Source organism: Penicillium robsamsonii, assembly GCF_028829455.1.
Source record: "Penicillium robsamsonii strain IBT 29466 chromosome Unknown utg000001l_segment0_segment0, whole genome shotgun sequence".
Taxonomy (NCBI): Eukaryota; Fungi; Ascomycota; class Eurotiomycetes; order Eurotiales; family Aspergillaceae; genus Penicillium; species Penicillium robsamsonii.
The window spans coordinates 5,065,152-5,079,980 of NW_026643219.1; the positions used below are offsets into that span (position 1 = coordinate 5,065,152).

General features: G+C 47.2%; 5 protein-coding genes across 5 annotated transcripts; 2 read left to right on the forward strand and 3 right to left on the reverse strand.

Annotated features, from left to right (window-relative positions):
- Positions 1-938: 938 nt before the first annotated feature.
- N7447_001989 (uncharacterized protein) lies at positions 939-2,162 on the forward strand (the record flags this gene model as incomplete). Its single annotated transcript, XM_057226265.1, has 1 exon — positions 939-2,162. One exon carries the CDS (start codon positions 939-941, stop codon positions 2,160-2,162), a length of 1,224 nt encoding a protein of 407 aa, XP_057090281.1.
- Positions 2,163-2,583: 421 nt separating this feature from the next.
- On the reverse strand, positions 2,584-4,860 carry N7447_001990 (SNARE-binding exocyst subunit SEC6; the record flags this gene model as incomplete). The annotated part of the gene is made up of 1 exon (XM_057226266.1): positions 2,584-4,860. One exon carries the CDS (start codon positions 4,858-4,860, stop codon positions 2,584-2,586), a length of 2,277 nt encoding a protein of 758 aa, XP_057090282.1.
- Positions 4,861-5,394: 534 nt separating this feature from the next.
- On the forward strand, positions 5,395-5,679 carry N7447_001991 (mitochondrial 54S ribosomal protein uL30m; the record flags this gene model as incomplete). Its single annotated transcript, XM_057226267.1, has 1 exon — positions 5,395-5,679. The coding sequence occupies one exon, from the start codon at positions 5,395-5,397 to the stop codon at positions 5,677-5,679; it is 285 nt and encodes a 94-aa protein (XP_057090283.1).
- Positions 5,680-6,140: 461 nt separating this feature from the next.
- N7447_001992 (sphinganine-1-phosphate aldolase DPL1) lies at positions 6,141-8,076 on the reverse strand (the record flags this gene model as incomplete). The annotated part of the gene is made up of 4 exons (XM_057226268.1): positions 6,141-7,152; positions 7,210-7,244; positions 7,408-7,885; positions 7,979-8,076. The coding sequence occupies 4 exons, from the start codon at positions 8,074-8,076 to the stop codon at positions 6,141-6,143; spliced, it is 1,623 nt and encodes a 540-aa protein (XP_057090284.1).
- A 588-nt stretch (positions 8,077-8,664) lies between these two features.
- hcsA (homocitrate synthase) lies at positions 8,665-10,282 on the reverse strand (the record flags this gene model as incomplete). The annotated part of the gene is made up of 5 exons (XM_057226269.1): positions 8,665-9,628; positions 9,682-9,749; positions 9,803-9,883; positions 9,943-10,175; positions 10,228-10,282. The coding sequence occupies 5 exons, from the start codon at positions 10,280-10,282 to the stop codon at positions 8,665-8,667; spliced, it is 1,401 nt and encodes a 466-aa protein (XP_057090285.1).
- Positions 10,283-14,829: the final 4,547 nt, after the last annotated feature.

A 14,829-nucleotide genomic window follows, 5' to 3' on the forward strand; every position in this document is an offset into this window, starting at 1 on the left:
AAACTTGGTCCGAAACCCAAAGGCATGTAAAGAGGATTTCGAGGATTTCGGGTGGGATCTTTTGAAAATGATCGACTGGTAGGGCCTTCTCTTTGGTGTGATGCTGGGTTGTTCGATTCCATTGTAATATGGATTTAATCTTTGCGGAGTGGAACTTCATGATTGCCCATAACGAATATTTGAAATATAGCGAAATGGACAAATGGAAAAGGGGGAATGATTTCGACTTCTATTTACGTTGGTAGTCGTCATCAACTAACATAGAACCCATGGGTTTATAAGCTTAGCTTTATACCGCTCTTTCTACTTTTTCTGTTCCTGGAATATTGTGCTGTTTCTCTCTCTTCTCTCCTCTTCCTCTTCATCCAAGTGCATTTCCTTAATCCCTTCGTCGCATTCCGTTAATCCAATGAATGGGGTCACTTTCATCATTACACTACGGTTATTTAATCACGGCGATTCTTGTTGGCTAGTAGAGCTTACGATGACATGCTGTGATACCTAGATGTCACTTTAGCTCACACCCTTTACGCTCAATCACCGACTTCAAACCAGTCGCACCGAACAAATCCCATGACTATCAATAAGATCAATCACTAGATTGGCCTCAGACACAACGCAAAAATAATCAAATCCATGTGAGATAAATTTCAAAGCTATAGCAGCAACACTTAACTAGCGAGAAACCGAAGACGCAAATTTCAAGCCACCGAGGGCTGAGATCTCGGGAGATATATATAAATTCTGATGTAGTTGATACAAGGTTGTGGATCCTGGTCCGTGCGCATTCAGCTTACTTCTGACTTCTGACTTCTGAGCTTCTCCAGGGCTGATGTTTTCCTGAGAGCAACCTTCCACAGACGATTTCGGCCACTGGCTAGGGTGAACATTTATTTAATTTCATGTTGCTGTCACATTCGTGGAGATACAGATGCATTATGACGGACACCACAAGCTTATCAAGACATCAGCCCCGAAAACCACATCCACAAAAGCGGCAAAAGCGGCCGCAATTGACACATTTTCTCTGTCTCCCTCTTGTAAACACCAGATCTCTGCCACAGCTAGACTCATCACTCGCCGCCTTCAAAACTGCTCATCTTGCTGAACCTGGATCAAGTTCTCAATCGTCCTCTAGGGGCCATGGGGACACCCCCGGCCTGGGTCTTCCCAGCACAGCCTTTCGTCCACTGGGAACACTTCACCTTACTCTTGGAGTGATGAGTCTCAGCAATAAAGAGCGTCTCGATCAAGCTCTTACTTTTTTCCAGTCCCTCGACCTAGCAGACATAATGAACGAGGCGGAGCAAGTCACCGCTCGCACACAACAAAAAAGCGCCCTTCGCCAATCATCGCCCCTGACAGTTTCTCTAGAGTCATTACATGCTTTGCCGCAGGGGAAGTCGGCGACCATCCTATATGCTTCCCCGGTCGATCCTACAGGCCGCTTGCTTCCATTTTGCGTAAAGCTACGTGACAAATTCATCGAGGCTGGCTTCATCCAAAGTGAGCCCGACAGAAAACCAACAGGAAAAAAAACCCCCACCATTCGCTTTGCCCAAGACAGTTCTCAGGAATCTGAACCCACTACCATTTCTAGTGATGTGTCTTCACAACAACCAAAGCCGCGACCACTCCTCCTACACGCGACTATTGTCAATACTATTTACGTTCGTGGACGACAGGCCCAGAGCAAAGATGCCAAGGGCAACAATTCATCCAAACGCCTTACATTTGATGCTCGCAACCTTGTATCACATTATTGTAATTACTACTCTGATGACAAGCGAACTATCTTACACCGAGCACCTGCTGGATCTTCCGCAGACACCAAGAATGAACCCTGCCGTGCAAAATCTTCACCAACACCCGACAAAAACACTATTCCCTCCACCCACAGAAGCCAGTCGGCCCCTTCTCTTCCGCCGTCGCGGGGCTATCCTTTTGTTTGGGCAAAGGAAATTCCTCTGGATACTATCTGTATCTGCGAAATGGGCGCCAAGAAACTATATCCTGGTGTCGACGACCGTCATGGTTTGAATGAACGTCTTGGCGAGAAATATACGGTCATTGCGGAACGGAGTCTCAGTCCAAGAATGTCGTCGCGTCATTTGTCGAACATAACGCCCCCGCGTAACAACCTTCCGCCCAGCAGAAAATGATCAATTAGGGATAATCCTTGTAAATATAATTTCTATCTTGGTCATATTCACGAGAAAATTAAATTGTTGGAGATATCTGCATCCATTGCTGTAGTGCTAGTGATATTAATGAGTAGACTAGATCCCAAGCCTGCTTGGGTTGCGGATGGTACATGTGGTTGGGGTTGCTCATCATGGTGTGAGTTGCGCGCTAGAGTGCAGCTCAGGGTCGGTTGAGCAACGAAAAGAGGATCTACGACCTCTTCTGGGGCATGTCTGCAGGATTTGACGGAAAACTGAAAGCCAGACGGCTAGTACATCAACCCGAGCCTTGTGACAGTCAGATGGATAAGGCCGAGCGTGGTGAAGTGCATATAGAGCTGAGACGAAACGGGAACACGAGTGCGGTAGAAAGAATGTCACACGGTCAAGTATCACGAATTCATCTCAACCGACTCATGATGGTCTCCTGTCCCCGTTCAACAGACAGCTCGGCAGCCTTAGCCTTGATGGCGGTAAGCATGCTGCGCTCGAAATCATCACGGGTGCGCAGCACAGCCTCAACCCACGAAAGCTGCAGATCCCAGTACTCCAGCTTGAATGCTTCGTAAACCTCCACAAGCGCGGGACCCTTTTCAGTAGAAAGAAGGCGAACAAGCCAATCAACCAGACGCCACTTCTGCTTGATAGTACCCTCGAATGAGTCGGGGTATTTCTCAAAGAACGCAAAGACGGTGAGGACATCGTCCTTGAATTTGTCTGTGAACGGGTCGACATGGCGACGGAATTTAACACCCTTGTTGCGGACCGCGGACAGGTATCGCACCAACAGCTCATCCGAGAGTTCCTCGACTAGGATTTCAGCCAGAGATGGGTGCAGCACGGAATTGTAGTCCGCCATGTAGTCTTCAAACGTGGAGGTGATACGCTTCATGGCGAATTCGCCGTACCAGCGGGACGTGTAGAAGTCCGGCAGGACAGTGTCCAGATCGACCCAGAAGACAAGGCTCACGAACTGCGCCAGGCAGTGCGTGCTCAGATCCACATAACCATCGCGCAGTGCATCCAGCTCGATGGTCGCCGTAGTGCCCATGTACTTGGGTGTAACCATAGGCTCGAAATCGACCTTGAACCGTGTTAGGTAGCCGAACTGATTGCCCTCCTCATTGTCGTCGATGCAAGAGATTTGGTCGTTGGCTATGCCGATCAGCCAGTCTTGCAGCAGCTGCACACCCTCTTGATCTGCGCCTTCTGTTTGGTGCTTCGCACATTCTTCGTCCACGAGCGCCTGCCATGAAGCCTGTCGGTTCTTCAAGACCCGGAAAATGGCGTCGATGATGCCCTCTACCAGGTCTGCACGGTCTGATGCCCCTGATGCCATGACTTGTTCGTGGAGCATGCGCCACATGTCGGCCAGTGTCTTGGTGCGGAAGTAGCCATCTGCGTTGTTGTCTAGGGCATCTGGGACACGTTCCACGAGAGACTTCTTGTCTGCGTTGAAAATCCGGTCCATCCATTCTTCGACGGCGTTGATGATGACGTTCTGCCATTTTCGGACTAGTTCTGGCTCGCGGTCGTCGAGAATATTGGGTTGGAGATCTGCCGATGTCCAGCCCAGCTTCTTCATTTTCTTGTAGTACTTGTCGCTCCAATGGATGATGCTGAGCAGATTATCGGCTGGGAGCTCGGGGTCATCGATCATGCTGAGCAGGAAGTCATGCATCATGTGATGATAGATATCGGTGTATGTTTTGAATATCTTCCATTTCTTCGGGACAAGGCTTTGCATGCCTTGCTTGACCGTGAATAGGTCATTGAAGTACCACCGGAATTTCTTTTCCAGATTCTCAGGATCTGCAAGAAAAGTTTCGAGGGTCTCTTCAAATTGGCCCTGGGCGTAGAGCTCGATAGCTTGGATAAATTTGTCTTTGTAGCCCCGCACAGTCTTGGGACCAATGTTCATCGATTTGAAACGACTTGCGAGGTCCTTGTGGTCTTTCTGGGCCTCTTGCAACGCTCGGACTGTATCATCATTTTTCTCCTCGTTAAAGACAACAACAGCGAGTCGCACAACCATGCTCTTGTTGTCCGCCTGCACTAAGGGAATAAGATTCATGCAAGCCGTGCCAAGGTGATCATCAAACCACTCAATAACAGAATCCAACCCCTCAAAGTACTCCGTTAGAGTCTCTTCGGAGCTCTGATCCTCTGCCTTGCGAATCTGATCCAAAGCCTCATCGCGGAAATCCCTTAACCGCGAGATCTGCATATGAGCCCGCAGAATATTAGGCTGATTCTCCATATCGTCATCATCCTCTTTGAGAAAATCCTCCACTTCCTGGATATCGGCGCCGAAATTCTCTAGCCCACGTTTCATCATAAGCGTAGCATCAAAATGTCGTTGGATCCGCGCCAGTTGATCAATCTGCGCAAAGTCCTCCACGCTATGCTGCGACTCGGCGCACAACTTGTCGATGCCCTGGAGCTCGTCTTTTGTTTTCGAGACTTGTCGCTGGCCCTCAGTCAGAGCACCAATGCTGCGTTGCACCGCCTCCAGCTGGTCCCGCAGACCTTCGCGCAATCGTGAATCAACTGCTGCCTTCTTCCGCAGATATTCCGCTTTTAGACCGCTGATCTTATCTAGATCTTCCGGGTGGCGTAGGAGGTCTTCGAGTCGCGGCAGCGCGACCGTAGTATCAATGTTACCGGGTTGCGCCATGGTTACGGTACGTTATCAGATATCCTGTGGTGTCGTTGTTCCGGTTCAATCGCTCGAAGCTAGGGCGAGGGGTGAGGTGTTAACAATGCGGGCATATGGCGTTGCTTGCAGAAAGGTAGGACACAGCAGCGATCTATGATATAAATCCAAGTACTGTCACGCCGAAAAAAGCGCAGCCCATAGTCTCAGCTTTCAAAATGTGAAATACTATATCAGCTATCACACGCCGATGATTGTCGTCGCTGCTGTCATCGAATCACGGCAGAATACACACGTGACATACCGCCTTCCAATTGAATTTGCGGATCGCGATCATCTCCAAGTCCGCGACTTTTCTCCGCCGGATCACAGGATCAATTGCGCTGCAGATATCGACTGCAAATTCTTATCCATCGATACTCCGGTATCCTTCTACATCCACCGCATTCCGTTCCACCTATCCCGAGTCCAATTCCACGGCTCCGGACAACCTCGAAACCGTACCAAAAGAACAAACATCCAAATATCAGACCCTCTCGATCTCCACAGTTCAACATGTCCTACTTCCGCATCACCCTCGTCCGCTCCGCAATTGGACTCCCGCGCCGCTCAACAGATGTCCTCAAGGCCCTTGGCTTGAAAAAGCGTATGGCAACAGTCTTCCACAGCGTCTCGCCCTCCGTCGCGGGTCAAATCATGAAAGTCAAGGAACTTGTGCAGGTCGAGGAGTGCCAGTACCGCCTCACGAAGCAGGAGGTTCACCTCGAGCGCAAGCCTGATCCCGGATATTATACCGAAAAGAGCTGCACTGAGCAGCGGGTGGAGCTCCGTGGTCAGTGATCGTTGTCACTGAGCTTCGCGTGAAATGGTGCTTTTCAGACTGGATTTCTTTTGCCGATCTTGAAGACTGAGATATCTGTGTCTTTTGAAATGCCTTTCACTCGGCCGGACGATTGATTGATTGACTGATCGATCGCGTCCTCTTTATTCTGTTTTGGCTTTGCTTGCATGGAGCGGGTTGCTTTTTATTCTTTCTCTTTTGGTCATGTACTTTACGTCCACATCTATCGGGCAAATGTCTTTCCGGCAAACTATTGTATTATATGCATTATTACCGTCTAGTGGAATCCAACACTTGAAACAAATATGTGCGATTTGAAGGGACCTGAATAATAATAACGCCACTGCACCAGCAGTTTAGGTAAAGACAACTAGAAGACACCAGGACTATGCCTTGGGAGCCAGGACAGGCCGAGCAAGGAAGACACGAACAAGGAAAACCGACATGTCAATTCCTAGACTCATGCTTTGTACAAAGTGTCTAAGAACCCTTCTGCCAGACGGCTGACGACGCTCTTATCGGGAATGCTGCCAGCCACACCGTACAGAGCAGAGGTATCACCTCGCTTGAGGATATACGATTTGCCCTCGCGTTTGCGCTGCTCGGCCTTCTCAAGCTCCTTGCCGATAACTTCAGTCAGATCAGCAATGAGCTGGTCGACAGCCTTGGCAGTGGGAATGGTGAAGGCACAGTGGATAGCCGGGGGAGATTGCAGGGCGTTGAGGTGCCAACCCTTAGCAGACAGATCATCAGCGATATCATAAATATCAATGGCACCGTTCTTGCTGCGGAAGGCGATGACGCTGACGATGGGGTTACCAATAACCTCCATGTGCAGTGAGATGGTCGCGTCGGTCCGAACGGCGGTGTCGAATTTCCGTGCCGCGTTGATGATATCAGTGCAGCTGTTAATGTATCCAGCTTCGCCGACGCTCATCAGACTGGCCCAGCAACCAGCGATCAGAGCGCCAGGGCGGGAGCCCGCCACGGAGGGAGAGGCATAAACACCGCCGGACCAATCAGGATAGATGAAGTACTGGTTGTTTCGGTATGATTTGTTGCGGTAGATCAGAACCGAGTTACCCTTGGGCGCGAAACCGTACTTGTGGGTGTCGACACTGATACTGGTCACACCGGGTTGGCGGAAGTCAAAGCCACCCTCTTCCTCGTAGGGCGAGGGGAAGCCCGCCTTCTTGAGGTGTGCAACAACGAAAGATCCCAAGCAGCAGTCAACGTGGAGAGGGATCTTGTACTTGGTGGCTAGGTGCGATAGAGCAGGGATATCATCAACAATGCCGTGGGGGAAGTTGGGTGCTGATCCGACAAGAAGGACGGTATTGGGGTTGATTAAACGGCGAACAGCATGCACATCGACCTTGAACTCGGGCTCGGGGCAAGGTACTCGGTGTAGCTTGATCTTGAAGTAGTTGCAAGCTTTGATAAATGCCGCATGTGCCGTATCGGGGATAATCCTGCGATGATTGGTCAGTCCTACTGCTGAATACTAAAGTATCTTGAAGTCAACTTACATCTCGGGATCAGTGACACCGCGCTCCAAGAATGCCTTTTGCCGGGCAGCCAAGCAAGCCATAAGAATAGACTCCGTACCACCGCTGGTGGTTACACCGGCGCCATCCGGGGGGCGTTGAAGAGAGCGAGAACCTAGACTAGACGTCAGAAAAGCTCCTTCAAAGACCGTACTCCGATATAGGAACAATCATGCATACCATAGCAACCACCTCAGCCTCCATCTTCCGAACACCAGGGAAGACATCGGGATGGATTGGGTTCGCGACACCAAACTGCCCAAAGGCCTCTGCCTGCAGTTTCAACAGCTCCGCGCCTCCGTGATAAACAGCACCACTGACACGACCATCTTCCCAGCGAGTATGTTCAAGTCCAGCCAACTTATCAAGTTCAGCGCGGACCTGCTCCGGCGACCAACCCTCCTTAGGCAGCGTAAGATACCGTGTAACATCCGGCCCGGAGTTGACCAGCTTCGACTCGAGGTTTGTGATAGCAGTGCTCACTTGCTTATCGACCTGGCCGCGAACACCAGGGATGCGCAGGAAAATGCCGTAGCAGAACAGGCGGAGCGAGATGTAGATGTTACGGATGCTGCCAAGAATGCCATAGCCGCGGACGGAGTAGAAGGTCTTGCGGGTATACCGGAGGATGAACAGGATAAATACGATGTTGCGAGCACTGCGTTAAAAATCAAAATGCGTCAGTAGTTGCCTTTCGGATTTTGCTCTGACCTTGATTCTGCGGGGAACGGAGAACGGGGAATTGACTTACAGGTCTGGGAGGTTCAGGGCAGATAAGTGCGCGCTGGACACCCGGCTGTAGCCGACCAACTTGTTCTGCAGGGCGACTGGAAGCATTGAAGAGCTCATGATTCCCCCTAGAAATAGTGCAATGATGATGGGTGGGAGTGGCGATGGGGAGGTTTCATTCAAAGTAGTACCTTTTGACTAATTCAGTCTTAGCGGGCCTCGGCTGCCACATGAAGCAGGAGCCGAATCAACTTTTTACATCTTATAGAAATGGCGTAATGATAGACATGGAGTAATATTCATTATTATAATATCTTTACAAGTATCGCCCTAGATTAACCCTTCACGGACTATGTCCTGCCTTTCTCCACTGACGTAATTGGTCCAGACTGCCTACATACTACAACTCCAACTACAATAAAATGCACAATCTGAAGTCAAGAACAAGTTACTGCCTCTTCTGCGCTAAATGTACAAACAAAGGAGAACTCTCTTCTCCTAACACAAATGTGTTTTTGGCTCTCCCGAAAGGAAAAAGAAAAGAAAAAAAAAAAAAAAATAGGAAGACTTTTCAAACCCTTATATGGAAAAAAATGTCAAAACAAATGAAAAAGCATCAAATCATCAGGTATTCCGCCACGCCCGAATTTTGCACAAGCCACTGTGAGATAGCATCATACAATATATGTATTGGTAAAAGGAAATCGCCTATACCACAAGGCCGGCAGCCTGAGCCTCGAGGAGCTCCTTCTCCTTGGCAGCGAATGCGGCTTGCTCCTCAGCAGTAAGGTCAAGAAGGGGCTTATTCTCGCCGGACTTCAGGTTACGGTGGTAGGCACGGATAATACTGTCGGCATCATCGACGGCAATGGGACGAATGTCAGCCATGGCCTTGATCTTGGCGGTGCACTCCTTGTATTGAGCGTCAGTCATCTCAAGCTTGAGCTGCTGGGCACGCGACTTGATGGCGTTCCAGCCGGTCAGACGGGAGGCGAAGTGGACGTAACGGGTCATGCCGAAGTCGGCGGGGTTGATAATCTCGTAAGTGCTGGGGTTGTTGAGGATAGCCTTGGCGTGGATGCCAGCCTTGTGGGTGAAGGCACAGAAACCAGTGATGTAGTTGTTGAAGGGAATGTTGACCTCAACGGCCTCGGCGACGAGATCCTCAATCTCCTTGAGCTTCTCGAGCTTGTACTTGCTCTTAACGTAGTCACGGTCGGCGACCATCATGCGAGCCATCAGACCACCGAGGGGGGTGATACCGTTACGCTCGCCGATACCGAGAACGGAGGTATCGATGTGAGTGGCACCGGCCTCGAGGGCACAGAAGGCATTGGCAATGGCACAACCGGTATCGTTGTGGAAGTGAGTCTCGATATCACAGCCAACAACACCGCGCAGAACGCGGACGAGCTCGTAAACCTGACGGGGGGAAGCGCAGCCAACGGTGTCGGCAATACCGACACGGTTCACGCCAACCTTGTCCACAGCGGAGTAGATTGACAGAAGGTCAACCAGGTCGGAACGGAAAGAGTCCTCACTGGAGAAACGGATCTCAATGCCCTTGGACTTGACGAACTCGATAACTTCAATGGCGGCGTTCTTAATGTAAGTCATATCCTTGCCGTGAGAGTGCTCACGGAGATAAGAGGAAGTACCGATAACAACATCACTACATAAAGTCAGTTCTGAGTCAATAAAACAAGGACAAGATACACGACTCACACTCCATCAACACCGGTCTCGACAGCAATACGGGCATCATCCATGTGGCAGCGAATGTGAGTAAGAATCTAGAAGACGGTATTAGATATAGTCACGAGACCCGGGCAAAACCCTAACGTACCTTGGCCTTCAGACCGAGCTTGCAAATGGCCTCGCAATCCGCACGGGACTGCTCAGAAGCGCAGGGACTGGTGAGCTCAATCTATAGCATGATTATGGTTAGCCTCTACTTTGTATTCATAAACTCTTCCGGCGACTCACGTAGTCAACACCGAAGTCATCGAGAGCCTTGGCAATCTCAATCTTCTTGGCAGTATCGAAGAAAGCGTTGGCAAACTGTTCTCCCTCACGCAAAGTAGACTCAATAATCTTGAAGCGGGAGACATTGCTCAGGAAATCGGTGACGCCAGCGTCGTGGCCGTAGGGGTTGCGGGATGCGGAGGGGTGGGGGTTCTGGCGAGTTTCAATGCCAACGTAACCAGAGTGGTCGCCATCTAAATAGAGGTCAGTGAGCAATTCTAGTATAATAGTTGTCAATTGACATACTGGGAGCAACAGCATTAGCTTGCCCATTGGGCTCGGAGTCGGCACCGGTACACATGGTGCAGATGGTTGAGTATGTAGGGTCGAGATGGGTTGGAAATACGAAGCCCAAAAGTTAAGAATAAAGGTTAAAGATCGAAATTCAAAGGAAAATCGAGCGGTACTTAAGATCTTTGTAGTAAGAAACCTTGAAAAAAAAGAGACGGAAAGAGTCATAAATGCATACGCCGAAGTAGTGGGCGGTGAGCTCAGTAATGGGACGCCCCCCTCCCCCTCTGGGCGGCAAAAAAAGAAATTTTTGATTGTGGAGAGGTGGGGGAGTTGTCCAAGGTGTATGATAGGATCTTGCATCCTGCATTCTAACAAAGGTACTGCACATTCTACTATGACTCAAATGTCTATCACTTCCAATTCCTCTCTCCCCCGAATTTCCTGGTTGAAACAGCCCTGTGTGTGCATTTTACTTCAATGTCTTGGAACCGACATCGGAGCTTGCCCGTGGGGTCTGAGTCATAAGTCCACCTCAACTTCAATTGATAATGATATCTTCTATAGATATACAAAACTGTTCTATACCATATATTATCTTTGTCTTCAAAATAAGGGTTCTCAAAACATTCGATCCTTTGTTCACAGTCCTATGTAAACGGGTAGTGATGTCATCATCATTTCAGGCCTTGTAGTTGGCTGGCGCAAGATCTGCGTAGATCTCGTTAATCGTGGCAAGCCCACCGACACACACCCCGGGTTGGTGGGCACCACCGGATAGCAAATTTACACCGGATAGTAACTTGTGAAATTAAATGTCTAATATATGGTGAGTACACACAAAGGGTACCTACTTATAGTATAATCATAATCTCGGTTTTCTTAACTCTTAGACTAGTTAGTTAGGGAGAATATAGGAAGATACATAAGAGTAGTTAGGAATAATTGTTAACTAGTTATGGTTAAAGTAGTTATGGAATAGGTGAACTTTGGCACATATCGTTGATATGGGATTTTTTTAGGATTTTTCAGATGTCCTTTCCACCTCTATATCATGTATTTAAAATCAATCTTCCTAGTACATCAATTAAAACTGACCTAGTTATATTAGATCTTTGTTTTTTCAATTATCGCTTAAGCTAGTTTGAATGTTGAGAAAAACGGATTCTTCGATATACGATGTGTAGATACCTTTGTATGATGTTACCATATAAAAGATACTTAGTTTCACAATTTGCTATCTGGTGTAAATTTGCTATCCGGTGGTGCCCACCACACAGGGTCTGTGTTAGGGGGCTTGCCACAATTATAGTGTATATTTACGCCACATTTAAATAATCTCGTAACAAATTCAACGGTACATCCTATAGCACCGCGGGTGTATTATAATCACTCAAAGCTAAAGCCATTCATTCGTGTATAGGATTTTCCTATTATTAAAGTTGTCACTTCCCGAGGTCTCCAAGGACACGCTCACTAAGCATCGTGTCGAGACCGTCTAAATAGACCCACAGGTGGACTCCCGAGGTCACTTCCTGTGTGCTTATAAAGACTCATTCATGTATCAGCCCTGGAGTGCATACCTACATATAAGTAGGTGATCACTATTTACACCTAGACTCACATAGTAGGTAACACAAACTTAGGATTATAAAATTACCATGTAACTCCTTGCGGCACTGAATATTCAAGCTTCGGATGACTCTAAGTTCGAGTCTTGTCAACCTATGTACTTGATTTCCTCTGCCACTTCTTGGCTTTCCCTTTCAGTTTTAGTGCTCAGGCCTTGCCGCTTTTTGCTCACTGAGTAGAAGTGAGCACGCCCCTGAGCATTACATATCACCACGCTCGCTCACTGAGCATCACCTGATCGTTACATAAGCTGGATGACTCGCTCACTGAGCGTCACCTGAGCGCTCTGATTTGCTCACTGAGTGGCCCGATCTTACTGAGCTTGACCTGATTATTACATAAGCTCAAGAAGCGCAGGGGGAATTGATACGTGCACACCAACTTACATAATCCTGCACACCAGTTTACATAATCATGTGATTATATAATATAATTGTCATGTGACTATCAACCTCATCTATCAGATTAATATTGCTATCAGATCAATATCGTATAAAAAGCCTCAGTTCTTCCGCATTGGGCAGCTTCTAAACGTATGGTTGGCCTCCCCGCACCCCGAGCACCTAGCTGGCGCCTTTTGCTTCCTCTTTGGGCCCTCCTCCTTCCTAATTAGGCAATCTGGCCCCCTTTTCCCTCCCTTTTTTGCCTTTTGTGGTATATCGGGAGGTAAGATTATAACCGATTGGGTGCCTAGAGTAGGCTTTATATGCTAAAACGGGTCGATTTCATCTAATGGAATTGACTGATTTAATCTGATAAGATTAAATAGTCGATGCTTACACGGAAGCCCCATTGAGCGAGTGAAATAACCGGAACATTCCCCAATTGGGCCTATTTGTAGGGCTAATTCGCGCTGCCGATGAATTAATCTAATAGAATAATTAGATATAAATCCACGAATTAGATCATATAACCGATTTATAGCAGCTATTTTTGGAATAGAGCACTTATCAGATTCGATCTTATCTTGGATATCATCTTGCTGCTGATCGATAACCCTATCCACAGCTAGAAATACTGTAAAAAGGTCTCCATTTGAACCATTTAGCTCCCTTTTTAGCTGTACGTGTGCTCCTTCTGAGCGTGAGGATGCTAAATTTCCAAAATGGGTAGTATATTGGATCCAAAATCGGATGAATTTCTCTTTATAAATTAGCCAAATATCTATTAAATAAAGGATTAAACTAGGGTAATGTTGAAACTGGGTTTTAAGGTTATTTAACCTTAAAGTATACTCATCTTTAGTATTTGATTGGCATAATTCATACCATTGCTTCATGAAATCATCAAATTCCGCTTTTTTTGATTTATCCGAATCTGATATAGCTATAAAAGACTTAGCCTTTGCTAAAACAGCTTTATTAATATGCCAAATACAGAGTAAATGAGCATGATTAGGAAGAACAGCATTAATAGCTCCTAAAAAAGCAAGATCACGGTCAGTAATAAGCACTGAATTCTGTGGTAAACTTAGCCATTGTTGAAATAAGGTTTCAAGGGCCCATTGATAGCCCTCCGTTTGCTCATTTTGCATAAAGCAAACAGCAAATAAGAAGCTTTGATTCGTCGGAGTAATACCAATAACCTCCAAAAAAGGCATTTGATATCGATTAGTTTTATAGGTGCAATCTAATATAAAAACCCTATTATATTTATTAGCTAATAGTAGTGCAGCGGGGTGAGCAAGCGCTAGTAATTCAATTTTATTATTAGATGAAAGCTTAATTCGATACTTATACCGCTTTTGATTAAGCTGAGTGATTAAATACTCAGTTTCGGATTGATAACCCCTCTCTTCGCGCCTTATTAAGGCGATTTGATTGTAAATATCGCGCCCTCTAATTGGCTGGGAGGACTGGCTTCGGATAGTTTGTAAGATCTTCCGGGGGGCGATAGCTATATCTGATAGCTCTTGAATCTTATCAATCTGATTCGATGTAAATTTCCGTGCCTGGGGGTAAACTATTGGAGGATTAGCAGGGTGATTATGATCTGGATTCCGGATTTGGAGGTGCCATTTGCCCTTTTTTACACTTCCATATAGTAAAAAAGGGCAACCTTTCCTTTTTGAGCTTTTAATTCGAGGATTAGGGCCAATAGTAGGCTTTTGGTCCCATCTCGGTTCACCTGATTCGACGCAGTGGATAGCCACGTTTCTGATAGGGTTACCGCTTTTAATAGCAGTGCAATACCCCTGCGAGAGGGCATGCTGTTTCACCGCTTCAAGCAGTTCCTCACGTGTATCGTACACCGCTTCCGGGGGAGGGAGCAAATCTAGTATAAAATTAGTATAAAAAGCAGGTAAAAAGCAGGTAAAAAAGCTTACCCATGGACACAGAGGTCAGATCGGTAGAAATAGCAGTAATATCAGCCATTTTGCAGGGTTTGGTAGGTCAGGTGATGAAATAGAGATTCAGAGATGCAGATATATGCAGAGAGGAGAAATAAGAGGAAGAAAGAGAGGGGGTAGGGAGGGGGTTTATATAGCTGACTATGTTTGCTATTTGCTACTATGTTTGCTAGTTATAGGTGATTGATAGATGAGGTTGATAGTCACATGACAATTATATTATATAATCACATGATTATGTAAACTGGTGTGCAGGATTATGTAAGTTGGTGTGCACGTATCAATTCCCAAGCGCAGGGAGCAGCTAAGTCAGCAGCTCACCTCAATAAAATACACCACGCTAGCCCCATCCCATCTAAATGCAGTTGTTCACAAGGATTTTTGACCATTGTTCCCTCAACGAAAGGCTGGCGTCATCAATTTGGCGGTCGATCCTGGTTATTCCGCCTCCAGCTGAGAGGTAAAATGATAGCGGGGTACATTTATTGGTTTTACTATTCTGCGGCTATTCAACTCGCCGAGTCTCGCATTCTAGAAGACCGTCTCCATATAGTTGCTGAAAATATCCAGCCCTCAATTTTTGGTTCTACAATATCTAGGAATATCTCAGAATCCCCCAATTAAGTGGTTTGAAA